Source organism: Dipodomys ordii, unplaced genomic scaffold, assembly GCF_000151885.1.
Source record: "Dipodomys ordii isolate 6190 unplaced genomic scaffold, Dord_2.0 Scaffold17, whole genome shotgun sequence".
Taxonomy (NCBI): domain Eukaryota; kingdom Metazoa; phylum Chordata; class Mammalia; order Rodentia; family Heteromyidae; genus Dipodomys; species Dipodomys ordii.
In genome coordinates, this window is record NW_012267233.1 from 12673693 (window position 1) to 12694660 (window position 20968).

At 43.2% G+C, this 20968-nt stretch overlaps 1 protein-coding gene across 2 annotated transcripts in view; it reads right to left on the reverse strand.

Annotated features, from left to right (window-relative positions):
- Matn2 (matrilin 2) overlaps positions 1-20968 on the reverse strand; it is a 118510-nt gene that overhangs the window by 90446 nt on the left and 7096 nt on the right. For both annotated transcript variants that reach the window (XM_013012539.1, XM_013012538.1), the window contains exon 2: positions 16798-16968. In XM_013012539.1, the coding sequence (XP_012867993.1) occupies positions 16798-16942 (145 nt within the window). In that variant the 5' untranslated portion in view covers positions 16943-16968. The remainder of the gene's footprint in view (positions 1-16797; positions 16969-20968) is intronic.

A 20968-nucleotide genomic window follows, 5' to 3' on the forward strand; every position in this document is an offset into this window, starting at 1 on the left:
AAGACATGAGCAGCAGCAGCTGAAACGGAGCAGAGCACTCATCCAAGACAGTGTATAAGGGAGAGGGCAGTTCCTGAACACGGTGATGTACATTATATTACAATATTATGCTATGAGAGGGCAAACAGGTGTTAGCCAGGTAAAGGATTGGATGAGTACTTTGGGCAAAGGACAACATCAAGGCAAAGTGGGAAGATGCCAGAATGGGGTGCACACAGATCACAGCAGGTGTTACAGAATGGCTGAACTCTGGAGGACAAGTCAAAGACTGCACATGCTTCATACCCAAGAGATTTTGACATCATTAAGTAAAAGCTTCTAATGTGTCTATCCTCCTCTCAGGTCCATGCAGGGGCTCCTGACTCAACCCAATCATCACCCACCACATCTGGACCAACCCAAACCCATTCTCTCCCAGCTGTGCCTGCCTCCCCTCTAGTCTTGCATTCCTGACCACACAAGCTCTTAGCCTGGCCTCAGGTGTAAATGAACAACTTCTTGTGTTTAAACTTGTAGGGAAAGCACCAGAGATAATTTTAATAACACTTCTTTGTCTTTAGAAGTTGAACTCCTGAATCTACCTGGCAGATTTTCAGGAGGTAGAGGGAAGATGAGTAGGTCAATGATTGGGCCTTTATAATTCATCCCTCTTAGGTGTCCAATTCCTCTCTCTAGTTAATCCAAATTTTAAATGAAGTAAATAGATTTAATATGAACTCCCACCTCTGCCTATGCGTCTTCCAATACTGTGGAAGTGAAAAAGGCCAAAACCTACATTTCCCAGATTCCTTTGCAGCAAGGGTTCCAAGTAAGAATGCAGTGGCCCCAACCAGATATGCTTGCAAAGGCTGAAGCAAAGTGGAGGCTGTCTCTGCCAGTGGTCAAGGCTGTAGAAGAACTGACTTGCATGGGCAGACTTGGTGTTCCACTGCCAGCTCACCAGCATCCTGGCCAGTTGTGATGAGAGGAGCACCCTGATTCCTATGATGAGCTTTTGTGAGATGGACCCCAGATTCTCCCTCCCCAAAATTTATAAAAGTAGAACCAACCTTTCACTGCTCCCCTAAATCCTCTGCACTTGTCTTACCCCTTTCTTTATAGTGATTCCCTTCATTGCTTGGCTTGTACTCACTCTTCAATTTGCTTGAAATTTGTCCTCGCTCCACTGTGATACAATGCTTTATTTCCTCCATTCTTACTTAACTTGGCTTTAGTTCCAACTTCCTAAACGCTCTGGGACAGCACATCACACGGGCCAGCAACTGTGTCCTCATCATTCACAGCACTTGAGTGAATGCTCGGCTACAGCTGCTGTAGCTGACTCCATTAAGCTTGACGTCCAGCTTTCGTGTTGCCATGGAAGCAGGAAACAACATTCAGGAATCTCCACAGCCTTGATGACTGGTTTCTAGGCTATTCTACAAAAGGCTTTTCTTGCTGCTGATCATTAAGATGAAGACTAGTTAATAAGATAACAAGTTAATGAGCTGGAACTGTAAGGGTATTTCCTCAAGACTCAATAATCGTAAAGCATTTAGGATTTCTGAGTTTTAAGGTTGAAAAGGGACTTTAAAGACTAGATTCAATTTCCTTATTCCACAAATGGGAAGGCAGGTCAGACCATGCCATGCCATGTGGCAGTGGAGCATTCTCCCGACTCCCCAAGCTTCCCTTGTCCTTCACACCACACACCTCCTCCACAAGTCACTTGATCCCTGGAACCTTCCATTTCCTCCTCTGCAAGACTGGGACAAGCACGCCAGCCTCAGGGTTGTCATGAGAATTAACTGGAAAGTACTTAGGCTAGAGGCCTAAGTAGGATGCAGTGGTCCCTTACTGTTGGTACTATTTTTATTCCCATCTGGCACTGCTTCAGAGGTTCTGTGGAAGTGTCACTGCAAGACGCAGCCCCAGACGGGAGTCCCCAGGCCTGCATCCCCATCGCTACGCTGCCCCCAGCTAGCTGACACTGGCCACAGAACTTATATTTTACAATATCACTTTTAAACTCCTTCTCCTGTAAAATGAGTTGGACTAAATGGTGTCTGGTGGTGGTGGTTGTTTTCTACAGTTCTAGATGGTATAGTTGTAAATAAAAGAAGTTAAATAGAGATGCTCCTTCTCCTGTGACAGCTAAAATGTACTAACCAATGGTTATAAGTCATCAGATGTGCTCACTTAGTATTCCTCATACAACCTGTTGTCCCCACAGCACAGATGGGAAAATGAAGCTCTAAGAATTTCTTTATTCTGCAAATTTGCCATGGCCACATAGTTAGAAAGTGGTATAACAAGGACTTTAACCTTGTGAGCCTAATTTTAGAACTCAGCTGATTTCATAGGAAATAACAGGTGTGTGTGTGTGTGTGTGTGTGTGTGTGTACAACTATACAAGAATACAAGCTGCAGAACTTTATACATATGAATGGTCCCCAGTTATAACTATAGGGTACTCTGCAGGCTGTGTTATACCTAGAAAGTTTAAGCACCTGCTACTATTGGGAAATGACACAATATTAAATAATTTTAAGTTCTTCATTATACTTCAGTGATTAACCAACTCTACCACTTGGACAATAGTATTTGAATATATATGCATATGAATTTATGCATTTGTATGTATATTTATATATGGAGAGGAATCCATGAGACTTCATCATATGCATGTGTATATATACACATACACACATATATTCTTATATGTATATACATATATATGTGCAGAAAAGTCCACCAGATTCCATCTCCAAAATAACCAGCAGAAAGCTGGGCTAAAGACATAGCTCAAGTAGAAGAGTGCTAACTAAGCAAACTAATTAAGTACAAGGCTCTGAGTTCAAACCCTAGTACAGAAAGAAAGGGAAGAAGGAAAGGACTAACTGGTATCTCTCCAAGGGCTCTCTAGGGATGTGTGGGCTGCAAATCTCTCAACTAGATTATCTAATAAAAATGATGTGACTAATAAGGACTTCTAGTTCATCTGTATATTGTGGGTAAATTAACATCTCTAATCACATTTTTATCTATAAACTAGGGTTCACTTTAGATCTGTCTCTCAATGACTCTGAGGACTAGAGAGATAAGTGATAAATGCTTAAGGAAAAAAAAAAAAACCTGTCAAGCTCTTCTATAAATGCTGAGAATGACCAGCGAAATTCCAGAGCCAACAGAGTTCCCTTCCTCCAACACACACACACATCCTCAGTCTCAAGGTTTCATATTTTTGCTAAGAGTTTTGTGATCTATGAAAAAAAGCAACCAGTCACTTTTTGTTAAAGAACAGCATGTCACCTATTAAAATATGCCTTAATGTTATTAATTGCAATTTATGCCAACAGATCCGAGAATGCGGCTACAAGGGACACTTTTTAAGAAAACCCCCATTACATGCTGGAAATGTAGGTTAGTGGTAGAGTGCTTGCCTTGCATGCATGAAGCCCTGGGTCCAATTCCTCAGTACCACATAAACAGAAAGCTGGAAGTGGCACTGTTCTCAAGTGGTAGAGTGCTAGCTTTGAGCAAAAGAAGCTCAAGGACAGTGCCTAGGCCCTGAGTTCAAGCAAAAAGAAAGAAAGAGAGAGAGAGAGAGAGAGAGGAAGGAAGGAAGGAAGGAAGGAAGGAAGGAAGGAAGGAAGGAAGGAAGGAAGGAAGGAAGGAAGATGGAAGGAAGGAAGATGGAAGAAAGGAAGATGGAAGGAAGGAAGGAGAATGGAAGGAAGGAAGGAAGGAAGGAAGGAAGGAAGGAAGGAAGGAAGGAAGGAAGGAAGGAAAGAAGGAAGGAAGGAAGGAAGGGAAAGAAAACATCAATACCAAAATAGACTCAAGAGCCGGGTGCTGGTGGCTCATGCCTGTAATTCTAGCTACCCAGGAGGCTGAGATCTGAGGATCACAGTTCAAAGCCAGCCTGGGCAGTAAAGTCCTTGAGACTCTTATCTTCAATAAACCACCAGAAAATGGGAAGTGGCACTATGGCTTAAGCGGTAGAGCACTAGCCTTGAGCAGAAGAGTTGAGGGACAGCCCCCAGGCCCAGATGTCAAGCCCCACGACAAAAAAAAAAAAAAAAAGATTCAAAAAGATATGGAAAAGTCAACTAGGCTTTTAAAGAAATTAGTTGTCGAATATATCTCTTCTGCAGAGAGTTTTACAAGCAAGTTTACCGACCCTTTAAGAAAAACTATCCCTATTTTATGAAAATCATGTATTTCATGAAGCTAACTTAACTTTGACATATGAAACCCCTGATTTCAAATCCCAATACTACCAAAACAAACAAAAACCCAGTGGGGGAAAAAAGTGGGGGGAAGGGATTGACAGGGAATATTGGCCACTCTCATTTACAAATCAAGCCCCAAAACTCTAGAATGATCAAGTAAAGTTTACCTCTATCGATAATGAAAAGATTGGTTTAACATTAGAAAACCTCATTATATAATCTATCACATTATCAAACCAAAGCAGAAAAAGCTCATCATCATGCCAATAGATGAAGACGGTGCCCCGGGCAAGATGGAGCTCAGGCCTGCAAGAACATGGAGCTGTAGTTTCACCTGTCCTCTGAGTCTCCGTCAACTGCACCCTCGCCCACAAGGCTCCAGGACACTTCCTTATCCCCACCTCAAACAGATGAAAAACCTCTCCTCCTTGGCCAGGTGCTAGTGGCTCACACCTGTAATCCTAGCTACCCAAGAAGCTGAGATCCGAGGATCAGGGTTCTAAAGCTAGCCCGGGCAGCAAAGTCCAAGAAACTCTTCAATTAACCACCAGAAAACCAGAAGTGGCAAGTGGCACTGTGGCTCAATGGGGTAGAGCACAAGCAAAAGCTTGTGTGGACAATGCCCAGGCCCTAAATGCAAGCCCCACACCAACAAAACAAACAAACAAAAATATCTCCTCTTTGCTAAGATAGTCCACACATTTTCCGAACTCCCAACCTCACACCCCAGTACAGGGCAGCACAGGCCAACCCCTCCCAGAATATATGGCATCTGTAGGGTGAAGACAAGAAGGGAAGAGCCAGGAACTGGTGGCTCACGCCTGTAATCCTAACTACTCAGGAGGCTGAGATCTGAGGATCATGGTTCAAAGCCAGTCCGGGCAGGAAAGTCTGTGAGACTCTTATCTCCAATAAGCCACTAGAAAACCTGAAGTGGCGCTGTGGCTCAAGCAGGAGAGCATTCACCTTGAGCTGAAGAGCACAGGGACAGTGCCCAAGCCCAGAGTTCAAGCCCCACAATTGGCAAAAAAAAAAAAGAAGAAGAAGAAGGAGGAGGAGGAGGAGGAAAAGAGAAGAGAAGAAAGAGCCAGTCAAAAGTCTCTGCCTTCTCAGAGCACAGATTCTCTTGGCTTTCAGAGCTGCCAGGGGAACTATTTTTTGCAGAGCTTAGGGTCAAATCTGGTGCCTTGTGTATGCCAGGCAAGCAGTCTACTTCCAAGTAGAGTGCTACACCGGAGTCCCATCTAGAGAAACTTGTCTTTAGGATCCCACGACAATCCCACACAAATGCAAGGGACAGAGTGTCCTTAGCTCATAAGGCACAGAGGCACAGAGAAAGAGTGGGTGACAGACTCCTCCGGGGTCTTCCACAGAACACCATCTACTGCCCTACAGCAGGTTCCAGTTGCTGTTGGCTGCCCCAGGGGGACTGCAAGATTGTCAAGAAATACCTGGACACTCCCTTTGGGCTTGTAGACAGCAAGCTCGTAGCATGTGAAACTCTCCTGTTCCCAGCAGAAATGTTCCCCCTAAGTTCAACTTCTCATTCTATGAACACTCTCCAGTGTGAATGGGGGGACCCCTTCAGGGTGGAGAAAAGGGAAGCAGTCTCTTCATATAGAAGGTAGGCCCACACTGGCTGTCAGCAGTGACCTAAATCTGGCACTCTATGAAACTGGTATCATCAGACAGACAAGGGAGACAAGAGACAGAGGAGGTCAGCAATGGATGCTCTGTAAAACTGCAAGCCCCTTCTACAAATGCCAGGTATTATCAGGAAACTAAGAGTTAACAACTCACAACACACGCACACACACACGCACGCACACACACACACACACACACACACGCATACACACACACACCCCTATCACCAGATCCCAATGTTTCCTTGGAATTTTTGCCAGGGAGAATGGAGAGGCTATTTTATGATTTCCTTGTTTGTTTTTTGTGCCAGTCCTGGGGCTTGAATTAGGGCCTGGGTATTGGCCTTGAGCTTTCTTTGCTCAAGTCTAGTACTCTATCTTTTGAGCCACAGCTCTACTTCCAGCTTTTTGGTGGTTAGTTGGAGATTAAAATAACACAGATTTTCCTGCCTAGGATGGTTTTAAAATGTGATCCTCAGCCGGGTGCTGGTGGCTCACGCCTGTAATTCTAGCTACTCAGGAGGCTGAGATCTGAGGATCACGGTTCAAAGTCAGCCCGGGCAGGAAAGACTGTGAGACTCCTATCTCCAATAAACCACCAGAAAACTGGAAGTGGCACTGTAGCTCAAGTGGTAGAGTACTCGCCTTGAGCTAAAGAGCTGAAGGACAGCGCCCAGGCCCAGAGTTCAAGCCCCATGACCAACAAAAAAATAAATAAATAAAAATAAAAATAAATAAAATGTGATCCTCAGATCTCAGCCTCCCGAGTAGCTAGGATTACAGGCATGAGCCACTTGCACCTGTCCAGGTGGCCTTATTGAATGGGTAAGATGATCACAAAGGACAGCCATAGGGACACATATCTGTGTCCACACAGGTGACCAGTGACCCACCAAGTCTCAAAGATTTAGGGACTCCTTATCTGTCACTAGGCCTAGAATACATGTTCATTTAATGAATTGGCTGAGTAGGTAGTTAGGAAACCTCATGTCAGAGCTGGGGAAGGAAGAGAGAGGACTGGAGGCATGGCTCAAGTGGTAGAGTGCCTGCCTAGCAATTGTGAGGTCCGGAGTTCAAAACCACAAATAAGTACAGCTAGAGATGGAAAGCAGTTTCCATAGCCTCTCTGAGCCCTTTGCATGGGCTTCCTCTGTAGTTTACTTCACTGTCCAACCAGACTTCAAGGTTCTCTGGGTTCATCCTGCAGAACTTCTTGTGGCCCACTGCCCATACTGAGTAATCCACTGTGCCTTGCCAAAGGCCCCTCCTGGCTAGAGCCCAAGTTGTCCAAGGCAGACATTCATCTTGTTTCCCATAGACCTTCCCGTGCCTCACTTCTTGGCACATCTGGCCATCCAGATCCCTCCCTCTTTGATGTGCTAACACATTGGCTGGCTGTGGACTTATGAGAACAACTTTCTGCCTCTTCTCCTCCCTAACCCCCAACCCCCAGCCCACTGTCCTTTGAGCAGCCAAAAGAAACACACTGCCTGCCTTTCATCTCTTCCTACAAATCAGCCTGCCATTGGTGTATTGAAAGGAGATTTCTAATGGTTCTAATCCTTGGCTTTTGTAAAGCCTTTCTGGGACTGGTTTCACCCCTGGCTAGATTATTACTCCCTTCCCATCTGCAGGCCCAGGATACTGGCTGTGCACCCCACTGTGTGCCGGACCTGCTTTTATGACTCAGACATGCAACAGTAAATGAATAAGTAACACCCTGCTAAAGTCTGAACATGCTTACCCAGTGTGTGTTGGTAACCATTATATCACCCCAGAATGGGATGAGAAAGTGAGTCAGAAAGGAAAAAACAGGCTACACAGAAGCATGTCAGAAAATGACAGACTGCCCTACACAAACTGGGAAAGTGAGAAGCAGAGATTTGTGAAGAGCTAACTTGTTGTCTCTCCATATTTGTGTGTTGAAGTCCTAATCTCTAGTAATTTCTGATGTAACTCTGTTTGGGGATAGGGTCTTCAAGAGCACATTGTTAAAATGAGGTCACTAGGGTCCTGGCTTTAAAGTGAATGGTGTCCTTCTTGGAAGAGAAAATGTGGGTACCGAAAGGTACATAGAAAAGAAAACAGGTGAAGATGCAGGAAGAAGACAAGCTTTCACATGCCAATTTCAGGGTCTCAGAAAAACAATCCTGCCAATGCCTGGATCTCAGACATTAGCCCCCACAACTGTGAGACAATGCATTTCTATTGTTTAAGCCACACAGTCCCTGGTGCATTCTTACAGCCACTCTAACAAACTCACTCAATCTCCATCACCTTTCCTGTCAAGAATACATTAAATATTTACAGATTAATTGTTCATGCAACTTTTCTCACTAGCCCTTCTTGCATTTTCAGTACTTAATCATCGTTAAATATTTAGACATGGATTTTAATAGATGGTAGTTTTTAATAAACATTACAAAAGAGCATGAAATATTATTTTAATATCTGCAATGACAGCTTGAAGAAATACATAGGAAATGTCAAAACAAATTTGCAAAATCCTAATTCCCTAAGTTAAAGAGAAAAATAACTTAAAAAAAAAAGATCAGGCATTGGTGGCTCATGCCTGAAATTGTACCTACTTAGGAGGCTGAGATCTAAGGATTGCATTTCAAAGATACCCTGTGCAGGAAAGTCCGTGAGACTCTTATCTCCAATTAACCATCAGAAAAAGCTGGAAGTGACTCTGTGGCTCAAGTGATAGAGTGCTAGCCTTAAGAAAAAGGAGCTCAAGGACAGTGCCCAGGCTCAGAGTTGAAGTCCCAGGCCCAGCAAAAAAAAAAGAAAGAAAGAACAAGAATGATTCATTAGAATGAAGATCTTTCATTGATGACAAGCTCTATAGGCAAATGTATCTTACCTTAATCACACATGCCAATTAACATAATCTAAGTGTAAACACTATCAGAGTACAATATGGCGCAACAACACATGACAGCATATACACCACATTCCAGGTCAATGATAGACTACATTTACAAGAATGGCTATCCCACACAGCCTACCTGTGTTGTGAGCTATGCCACTTCAGTTTGTATGCCACCTAGGTCTATGTAAATACACCCTAGAATGTTCCCACAACAGGGAATCCCCTTACATGTTTCTCAGAACATATTCCTGTTACTGTAATATAATGTATGACTCTATACACAGCAGATCACTAATAATTCTAAGTGGAAAAAAAGTTCTCTCATGAAACCTGTTGAAATTGTTTTGAGAAAGGGGAGGAGGTGGAGAGATTGATAAAGAGAGGGAGATTGATTAGAATACAGTGGAAAGATGTATGAAAAGTGTCACAATAAATTTCTTTCCTGTATAATCAATGTATGCTAATTTAAAAAATATTTTCTCAAATGCTCCCAAGGTAGATTTTTTTCTTTAAAAAAAACTTTATTATCTTTAAGTGGTTGTACAAACAAGTTCCCATTTTACAAAACAGAATATGAACACAAAGCATCTGATAACATTGTCACCCATCGCTCCTAACCTACTTCTTCTCTTGCTTTTCTTTTCTTCTTCTTTTTTTTAAAAATTGAGATTAGGTGGTTACCTAAATTTCACAGTATTGTGGAATAGTGATACTTAGTTAAAGTCACAAACACATCTTAACCTTTACAAGGCAAATTGTCATTATCATGGTCTATAAAGTTTGCAAATTCTGAGCTTTGACAATACAATTATTTCTTCCACATTAGATGATCTTTACATGTCTTTCCTTTTGCTTAGTGTCAGCTGCTCCCTCTTTCCCTCTCATTCCCTCCCTTCTCATCACTGCCTTTGAGTTGCTTAGTTCATTTTCATCTATATCCAGTGCAGCTGATGGGCCCCTCTGTTTTATGTTTTCCCATTTCCCACTGATTCTGTGACCTCCTCCTAGCTTCCCTCCTTTGCATGCACACACACACACACACACACACACACACACACACACACACATACAAACACCACCATATATGTGGTCAAGAACATGGAGTCATATAACAATGATACAACAAATTGAGTAGCAGTCCTTTATTTCTCAAGTCCTGTCTACTTTGTCATATCTCCTTCCATTTTGGTTTCAGCATCCACTTATCAGGGAGACCATATGCCATTGTCTCTGCTCTTGGCTTACCTCACTCAAAATGCTCTAGTTTCATCCATTTCCCTGCAAATGCCATTATTTTGTCATTTCTAATGGCTGCATAATATTCCATTGTATATAGGTACCACAATTTTTGGATCTATTCATCAGTAGTGGGGTATCTGGGTTGTTTCTGTATCTTGGCTATTGTGAATAGTGCTGCAATGAACATGGAGGTGCATGTGTCCTTGTATCCTGGTTCCTGTTGTTCAGGATAGAGGCCTAGGAGTGGTATGACTGGGTCTTGGGGAGGTCTATATTTAGCTTTCCAAGGACCCTCCAGACTGCTTTCCAAAGTGGTTGTATTAGTATACATTCCCATCAGCAGTGCAGTAGAGTTCCTCTTTCTCCACATCCCTTCCAGCATTTGTTGTTGGCTGACTTTAGGATGTGGGCCATTCTGATTGGGGTAAGGTAGTATCTCAGGGTTGTCTTTATTGGCATTTCCTTCACCACCAGGGATGATGAACATTTCCTCATGTGTTTCTTTGCCATTTTTATCTCTTCTTCTAAGAAGTCTCTCTTAGCTCCATTGCCCATTTTGTGATTGGTTTGTAAGATTTGGGAGGGGTTAGAGTTGAGTTCCCTGTATGTAATGGATATTAGGCCCTTGTCTGATATTTTGCTGGTAAATATTTTTTCCCAGTTAGTTGGCTGTCTTTCTAGTTTGGTTGCTATATCTTTAGCTGTGCAGAAACCTTTTATGTTAAGGTAGTCCCATTTGTTGAGTCTCTCTCCAATTTGTTGTGACCCTGGGACTCTGTTCAGGAAGTTACTGACTGTGCCTATAAGTTCAAGTGTCTCTCCTATTCAGTAGTTTCAGAGTATCAGGTTTGATGTGAAGGTCTTTAATGTATTTTGAGTTGATATTAGTGCATGGTGACAGGCTAGAGTCCACTTATAGTTTTTTGCATGTGCCTGCCAAGGCAGATTTTTCTTGAATGCAAATATTTACCTCATAACCAACAAACAAACAAGGGAGAAAGTACTTATCTTCCAGGCCACTTACTGTAAGCACCTCCACAATGTCTTGGAAAAGGTTTGTAGATTCCTGGTTTATCTAACCCTCTGGGCACAAAGCAGTCAATACTTTGATGCTTCAATACCTCTCATCTGTAAGACCTTGGTAATAAGCCTAACCAGCCACCACTGGCTTATACCTACAGTCCTAGCTATTCAGGAGGCTGAGCTCCGAGGATCTTGTTTCAAAGCCAGACCCTGGTCAGAAAAGTCCATGAGACTCTCTCTGATTAACCAGCAAAAATAAATAAATAAATAAAAATAAATCAAAAATGGAAGTGTGTCTTAAGTGGCTGAGTGCTAGCCTTGAACAAAAATAGTAAGGGACAAGTCCTGAACTCAAGCTCCAGTACCACCTTATACACACACATACATGTACCACACACCCAAATCTAAACTCCCTTGTATCATCTTTGTAAGCTATGTTCTTAGAGCTTTGGAAACTGCAGCAGCCAAGTGGCTCCTTCTAACGCAGTCCTCTTTACCCATTTGTTAGTTCATTTGCTCCTTCTAGAGACATTTCCCGAATGCATCCTGGCAGTGCCTATACAACCAGCCACACAGGCGATTAGCAAGCAGTGGCTATGCAGGCTAAGCACAGTACTGGGACAGAGGGCAAGCTTGTGTATGCACACCCTCCATTAGGATTGCTTCCACTGAGACCAGGAAGGGGAGTCCAATTCAGTTGAATTAAACAGTGGGGTCTGTACAGGGTAGGAGACAAGGGTTAGAGCCGATGAAATAGCAAGTTGGCTTCCCAAAGTCTACATTGGCTGCTCAGTGCTTCTATGACCTTGAATGAGACATTTAGTACATCTCAGTTGCTTCTTCTGAGACAGTAATTATGCAGAATGAAGTATAAATGGTCTTAGAACAGTGCCAGGCAAATAGTAGATGCAAAAACAAGAAATGAAAAAGAAAACAAAAAACATGCACACAAAAAAATGTCAGCCATTAATATTATTATCACTGTCATCAGTTAGGAAGACAGAAACACCCAGTATGGAAGAAGAAAAGAACAGTGGCTATGTCACCTACTGAGAAACAACACCCCCCCCTTTCCCTTACACACACACACACACAAACACACACATCCTGCATGTGCGGAGGCCAGAACATTTGGAACAGGAAGGTCATAAGAAAGGGAGTACTTTAAGAGGAAAAGCTAAAGGAAGGCTGAAGAAAAGGAAGGGGGTCACAAGAGGAGTTTAATAGAGAAGAGAAAGGAACAAGAAGGGGTGAGTCTGTAAGAGGGAAAAACAAGAAATCATGTTATTTATTCATTGGTTAGGCAAGCTTTTACATTTGTGGCTTATTGGAAATCAGAGACTGTACTTTTCTGGGTTCTCCAAGCATTCATCACAAGATAGGAATGAAGAATTTCATTTCATGCAGTTTATAAAAAATTAATGATAATAGAGAGGTGGGTTTGTACATTAAGACAGCACAGACAAGGGGAAAACGCATTTCATGGGAACGGCATGTCCATATTGAGCCACAGCCATGATGGTTCGTTGCTGCACAAGTCCACATTGCTGACTGCAATCTGCTCAGAGGACACACAACAGTGGGTGATTAAAGGAAGCAGGAGAGGAGGATGAGAAGGGGGTTGTTTCAAAAGTCTCTGCTCTACTTAAAATAATATGATAAGATCAGGTGCTGTTGGCTCACGACTATAATCCTAGCTACTCAGGAAGCTGAGATCCGAGGATCGAGGTTCAAAGCCAGCCCAGGCAGGAAAGTCTGTGAAACTATCATCTCCAATTAACTGCCAGAAAGGTTGGAATGGAGCTGTGGGCTCAAATAGTAGAGCACTTGCCTTGAGCAAAAAGAGCTCAGGAACAGTACCCAGACCCTGAGTTCAAGTTCCAAGCCTCTCCCACACATCAACCTGATTGTTTTAAAGCAGTTCTGATGATAAAGACACATACCAGTTGCTTGATTATTGAGCTGTTAAGAGGCTGGCTCCCCATCAAGACTTGGGGTCTTCCTCTGCCAAACCCCCCTGGGTAGGAAAATACTAGCAGCTTATTTTCAAAGCTTCAGAAGGGTGGACCCAGTCTGAATTTGGTTCATTCTTCAGCTGCATTTTTCCCTGCAGATGTTACTCATCTCAAATTGTCTCCCTGGCTCAAACGCCTACTGCATCTCCTCCTAAGACCTTTTCCTCCTGCCCATTTCCACCCCACCTTGTAGATTTCTGTAGTGGTTCTCAAACTGAGGTCTCCAGAAGAGCTGCTTCTCAAGTCCTGACCCAGACCTACTGACGTGCACTCTCTGGGCATGGGGCCTAAAACTTGGTTTCCAACAAGCCTTCCAGAAGGTTCTGATGCACAGTGAATTTGAGAACTACAGGTCCACTGCCTGGTCCTTCTGCTCCATCTCTTCTGTCCCCAAACCTTTTGATCCTTGGCCGTTAGAATGCAGTACTACCTGGAGAGAGTGACAGCAAGTGGAAGACTCCCTCAGGCATCCACACAGAAGGGATGTGGTAAGGCAGAGGGTTTAGTGACATCATGTGTCCTCATTGAGGAGGTCACTGATTTCAACCTCTTCTTTTTACAGATGAATAAACCAACTCTCAGGTCTGTTTCTACAAAGACATTGAATCCACTGAGAAGTGGAGATTGGGGAAACTTCAGTTCCCATCTAGTTTAGGGGAAGATAGTAAGACCCTATCCCAAATCAATGAAGTAAAAAGGAATGAGTGTGGCCCTGAGTTCAAACCCTAGAATGCCCCCCACACTGAAAAAAGGCTGAAGGATGGATGGCCTGAATCATAAAGAAACAGTCACTCATACGCTGCATCCACACAGATGTTCAATGCACACTGAACTGTAGGCAGGACCAGAACCAGGGCTCAAGGTCAGCAGGACCTGTGTGGCAGCAACAGCACTTCCAAATACAGATGGGATTTCATGGTTTGAACAAAAAGTCTTGGCCAACAAGCCAACAGACTGAAATCAGCATGGGAGGGGTAGGAGCTTCAGGGCTGAGGATGGAATTTCATCCCCAAAACACATTAATAGGAGCAGCTGGAATTCTTGTGTGTGTGTGTGTGTGTGTGTGTGTGTGTGTGTGTGTGTGTGTGTGTGTGTGTGTGTGAGTTGTGGGGTTTGAACTCAGGGCCTTGGGTGTTGTCCTTGAGCTCTTTTTGCTCAAGGCTAGCACTCTACCACTTTCGGTCACAGCTCCACTTCCAGTTTTCTAATGCTTAATTGGAGATAAAAGTCTCACAGACTTTCCTGCCCAGACTGGCTTTGAACTGAGGTCCTCAGATCTCATCCTCCTGAGTAGCTGGGACTCTTGTGTAAGCCACCGCCGCCAGACACTTCTGGACTTCTTTCAGGCAGCATCTGTCCCCATCTCGCAGGACAGGGTGATGTAGCTCCTTGTCATTCCTTGACCAGACTAAGGGACCAGCTTCCCTTCTCCCACTCACTTCTTGGATCTACTGCCATATTCCAACAAATTGTTCTCATCAAACAAAACACGAATTCTGGGTGGGTCATTCAAAGAGGAATCTATTTTAGGCAAAGGCAAAGGTCTCAAGGATAGATAATAGACTTTTAAATGAACAAGACTAGTAGATTCAACAAAGAATATCTATGTCAACAGAAGTTAGAACAGAGAAAACCAGGAGAGCAAGAGGGCAGAAAGCTAGAATGTGTTCTCTCAGGAATGAGGGGAGTCAAGATACAGTGAGTGTTTGGACAAGGATGATTAAGGTTTCCAAAAAGGCAGATATGCCCCCACTGGTTGCCTTAGCAACAGGTCCACCCCCTCTTCCCTCATTGGACAGTGATGCAACAAAGAACAAATGTGCACAAATGAAGCAGGCAGGATGGGGCAATGTGCCTTCTAGTTTCTTCTCATTCGTGTTATCTTGAGCAGGGAAAGGGAGGAGTAGGGAAGGGAATGTGTGCCGCTGATAAAGAAGGTCTAGAGAGAAATAAACGCATGCGCTCTAGGCACGGCATGGCCTTGTGCGCTCACTCCACCTGCCACCTGCCAGCACCATCGCCTAGAAGGGATTTGGGCTGGAGAATATGCTCCTCCATTCTTGGGAGCATCTCACAGAAGAGTACTCTTTCTGAGCCCAACCCCACCAAAAACCCAACTGTGGGGGGTGGGGTAGGAGATGAGTGGTAGGGTGCTTACTGAGCCTACACAAGGCTCTGGATTTGACTCTCAGCATCAGGAAAATAAATACAAATCCAATTATACAAGGACTGCTGGTGATTTAGGAATCATTGTGTCTTTCCAGTGGTTTTTACATATTAAATATAGGTAATGCTATCACCTTGAAATTGTTCTTCATCTTTTCAACACAGGCAGAAGTTTTCTGGCTACCCGCTTATAGAAGAGGGTCTCCCAGGAGACCAAAGTCACAGCAGGTTCAGTGTGATTGGAGTCATCATTTAGTCAACTGGTAAAAACTGTGACCTTGCAAAGCAGAGCTCTTTCAATCCCTTGTGTCCCTGATCATGATTTCAGATGGGTCAGAGTCTCACATTAGCCCAACAAGCTGGACTTATAAAGTACAGTTTTAAAGCTTTACATGAACAGAAAATTGTGCAAAAAACTATCATGTATCACATGGTAAGAAGTCACAGGTACTGCTTTATTCCCCATGAAAGTATTCCAGCTGGGTGCTGGTGACTCACACCTATAATCCTTGCTACTCAGGAGGCTGCGATCTGAAGATTGTACTTCAAAACCAGTCCAGGCAAAAATTCCATGAAATTTTTAACTCCAATTAATCACCAAAAAGCTAGAAGTGAAGCTGCAGCTCAAGTAGTAGAGCACTAGCCTTGAACAGAAAATAAAAAATCTAGCCCGGCGCCCGTAGCTCACACCTGTAATCTTAGCTACTTAGGAGGCAGAGATCTGAGGATCGCTGTTTGAAGCCAGCCCAGGTAGGAAAGTCAGCGAGACCCTTATCTTAAGCTGCATGTGGTGCTGTGGCTCATGTGGTAGAGGGCTAGCCTTGAGCAAAAGAGGCTCAGAGACAGCAGCCAGGCCCAGAGTCCAAGCCCCAGGACTAGCACACACACAAAACGAAAGTGTTCCAGGTTGGTGTTCACATTTCCCCATTTCTGATTTACAGAAGACAAGCCTGACTTAAAGAGAGGTTACACGGTCAAGGTGCACACACTTGGTAAGTAACAGAGGCAGGACTTGAAGCCATGCAAAGCAAGTTCTCTTGCCTTTGGCCCAACTGCCTATTCTCTCTACACATAGAGCTGGCAGTGCCAAGTCTGAGGATGGCCAATTGATCTGTGTTCTATGTGTTTCACGACATTTTCTTTCTCCTGAAGAAAAACATGTCCCCTTGGTGGGAATGATAGAGCCCTGGTGCTTTCCATCTTGTCTGAACTCAATGACAAGATCCCTTCCAGCTTCCAACTTTCTCCTCCTGCCATGTGTGCGAGGCCATTATTAATAGATTTACCTGGACAAGTCTAAGAAAAATGTTCTCATGATACCCTTGTCCAGATAAGTCTAACAAGGTCATTTCCTAATGAAAAATCTCACTCTGTGTATTGGAGAAGAGTCATGAATCTTAGGTTAAATGGAAGACTTTAACATAGAAAGGATTAAATTTATATTTGAAAATAATCCAATTATATAGCATAGCACCAACTTTCCCCATCGGCAAGGTCTTCTGGCCCACAACACATTCAGCACATGACCTGGAGACAGGAGAGCTCCATCTTTGGTCCATGATCCTCCCCTACTAACTCCCACCTGGGCTACCTGCTTCTGCAGAGCTCCCGTCACTCACCAAGGAGTGCTGTCTGGGGGTGGGTCCGAGTGTGTCTGCCTCTGGAGAGAGACCTGCTGTGGGACCGTTCTCTGGCTGCAGTGGGGAGGAAGAAGGGCAGTTGTCCAAGGAGCAGCAGCAAGCAGCTCACGAGCATCTTCTCCATCTTCAAGAGGAGCAAGAAGGGCACGGCTGGAACACATAGTAAAGGGCCAGTGAGATTTCTACAACTCCCTGAACACTGGGTGCTGCAGACCCACCAATCTACCTTTCAGGGACCTACACATGCCACTTGTAACCAACTGTATTCAAATACCATCTGTGTGTTTGGCCCTTTAGAACTTCAGTGCCCCACTGGTCGGTTCTTGAGTATATGAGCAGGATAAGTGTCGTAGGAATTTTTTTTTAAATCACTCTGGTCTCCAGAATGGTGGCCAAATGGCAGATTGGGGATATGGCTCAATGGGGAGCACTTCTCTTACATGTACAAGTCTCTTTGTGCCATCCCCAGAACCTTTGTTATTTGAAGAGACTGCATGAAAAACTGGAGGGAAAAAATACTATCTTGGGGGTGGGGGGAGGCAGTACGGAGTTGAACTTGGCTTGGCTGATATTCTACCACTTAAACCACATGTCCAGCCCAGTTTTTTGCCAATTATTTTAGAGATGGAGTCTCATAGATTTTTCTGCCCAGGCTAACCTCAAACTTGCAGCTTCCAGATCTCAGTTTTCTGAGCAGGATTACAAGCATGAGCCACAAAAGCATCCAACAAGAAACAAAAACAAAAATCTTGACTTTTTAACCATTAAAGTTTATTAACAGTCCTTGTCACATTCCATATCTTGAAATTGAAAGGGAAAAAACTGTATCTTAGAATTACAGGTAATAATATTCCTTTAATCTTGTAGTAGTAGACCGTACAAATGAAATTCATGTGTAACTGACACAGTGAGCCATTTTTCCCCTTCTTCTCACGTACATTTATTAAAGGGAGTATGATACAGTGGTTAAGAGCCTGGCCTCTGTCCTAGATGGAGCCCACATTCCAGGCACTGTTCTAAGTGTTTTATAAGTATTAGCTCACTCAGTTACCTAATATTCTCTCTATATTCCCAGAAGGCCCAGGAGGTTAACTAGCTTGTTTAAGGTCATGTACAGTGAGCAAGTCACAGCAAGATTCAAGCCCAGGGTGGCCAACCTAGATTGCCCATGAATGAATTAACAGAAAATTCATTAGCCAAAAGCCAAATGAGCTAATTAGTCAGGGTTCCATTCATGAAAGGCCAGAGCTATTTTACTATGACAGGCAGGAAAGGACAGAGGCAGGGACAGGGGCAGGGCAAGGACCAATTCCTGAAACTAGAAAACTTTTTGTTAAAAAACTGATTTAAGTTGAAATAGTTTTTTAAAAAAAAACACAAAACAAAAACCCTGAATAGTTCAGTAAATGTCAACAAATTGCTTTCAGGAACTGACTGGTGATGAAGCCGCCTGTCGCGTCTCGCAGTATGCATTCCCACTCACTGGCTCATTTTTTTATTATGTATTAAAATTATATTAAAAGTAGTGAATTTTTATTCAGCACTTAGTATGTGTGAGACACTGGGCCAAGTGCTTTCAAAGTACTAAGTGATTTAATTCTTACAGTAACTCAGAGATGTAATTCGCCTTAGGTCATGTGGCTCCCAGAAGGTTCACTGGTGCACATTACAATAAAGAGTCCCCCTTGAAATAACCAGTACATCAGATTGGTCCCTTTTCATAGCCTTAACTTTGACTCCTCTAAGAAAAGGAAAAAAACATTAAGCCTATTTTGCCTCTTCCTCTAAGCTTGAAATCTGTTACTTACTTTCAAGCCTTCTCGGTATTTAACACCTAATGGAATGTTGACACTGGGTGTCACCATTTATATGTGATTAATTATTGCAATGCTATTCTTTTTCCTCTAAACTCGGCAAATACAAAGTCTATGTTTATTATTTCAAGATGCATGCAAGTACGTTCAAGTCTCACTTCCTTCCTGACACATTCGCACCTGAACATTTAAAATATGATGCACATAATTACCATTTCCAAAGAACAAATACCACTGTATGAGGCTGTGGATTTCAAGAAGTGGTCACATTTCCAAGTCAGTATTGCTAAGGGAAAGGTACTGGACATGAGAGAAGGATAAAGGAGGTAAAAAGGAGGAAAACCAAATGATTCTAGATGTCCAACCCTGGGGAGGCTACTTATCTGTCTTTGCCTTAGTTGCCTCATCTTTAAATTGGGGATACCAGACCTTGTCATATGTGTTCATCATTTTACATGCAGTGCTTGGCATGCAGAGTGCTGGTATTGTTATTCTTATGACCATTCCATATTTAAAACAGGTAGTAGAAAGTATGAGCTACTAATGTTGTATAGCCAGCCATTTCATATACATTAACTTTTTGTCTGCTTATAATAAAACTGTGATAAACAAATCATTTAAAAATACATTAGGTAGGGCTAGGCGCTGGTGGCTCACGCCTATAATCCTAGCTACTCAGGAGGCTGAGATCTGAGGATCGAGGTTCAAAGCCAGCCCGGGCAGGAAAGACTGTGAGACTCCTATCTCCAATAAACCACCAGAAAACCGGAAGTGGCGCTGTAGCTCAAGTGGTAGAGCACTCGCCTTGAGCTGAAGAGCTGAGGGACAGTGCCCAGGCCCAGAGTTCAAGCCCCACGACCGACCAAAAAAAAAAAAAAAAATACATTAGGTAGGGTACCAGTAGCTCATGCATGTAATCCTAGCTACTCAGAAGGCTGAGAACTCAGGATATCAGTTCAAAGCCAGCCCAGGAAGGAAATTTTATGAGACTCTTATCTCCAATTAACCACCAAAAAAGCTGAAAGTTGAACTATGTGCTCAAGTGGTAGAAATAAAAGCCTTGATTGAAAGAGCTCAGGGACAGGACCCAGGCTCCGAGTTCAAGCCCTACAACCAACAATACATACATACATACATATATACATACATTTTTCTCTTTTCAAAAGTCAAGAGCATGTTAAATCACAAACTGGTATAAAATATTTGCAAATTCTTTATATGATAATTTTTATTCAGACTGAGTAAACTCAGTTAAAAAAAAAAAAAACTTAGCTGGGTGCTGGTGGCTCATACCTGTAATACTAACTACTCAGGACGCTGAGATCTGAGGATTGCGGTTCAAAGCCAGTCCAGGCAGGGAAGGTCAATTAACCAACAGAAAACTGGAAGTGGCACTGTGGCTCAAGTGGTAGAGTACTAGCCTTGAGCTGAAGAGTTCCGGGAGAGCACTCAGGCCCAGAGTTCAAGCCCCATGATTGATAAAACAAAAACAAAATGTTCAAAAGTACTGGGCACCAGTGGTTCATGCCTGTAATCCTAGCTACTCAGGAGGCTGAGATCTGAGAATCACAGTTTGAAGCCAGGCCAGGCATGGATCAAGTGGTAGAGTGCTTCATACATACACACATTCATGTATACATACAAAAAAAAAAAAATCCATGAGTCACTAGGATAGTAACAAAAAAAAAAGTTGCTGCCTACTAATCCAGTGTTGACAGGAATGTGAAAAGGCTGGAATCCTCAGGCACTGCTGATAAGAATTGGAGATGATGCAGCCTCTTTGGAAAAGAATTCATCTGTTTCTGTAAAGTTAAACATACTGTCACCGAACAACACAGCAGAGTGCCCAGCTGCCCCTGCACGCCAGGATTACCCATGCTTTACACTGAGTCTCACCCTGGAAACACGTCAGCCCTACTTGCAGCCTCAATCCTAGGTTTTTACCCAAGAGATAAGACAGCACATATACAAAGACTTATACTCAGAAGCTTTATTTGTAAAAGCAGAAACCCAAAAACAACCCAAATGTCCACACGCTGATGAACCGATAGACAAATTATGGTAGAGCCATATGAAAGAATCTGCCTCAACTATTACAGAAATGACCTACTGCATGAATCCTAAAATAATTGTGCTAAATGAGAGCAAGCAGATGCAGAACCATTACATAACAAACAAATATAGTTATCTGACACTCACTAAAGCACAAAAGTGTATAATGTGATGAGCAGATCTATGGGTCAGGGTACTGAAAGTGGGAAAGATCCATTATGTCTTCACAGCCTGACAGACACTCAGGAGGTGACAGAGAAGATTACATTATGATTATGGTAGAG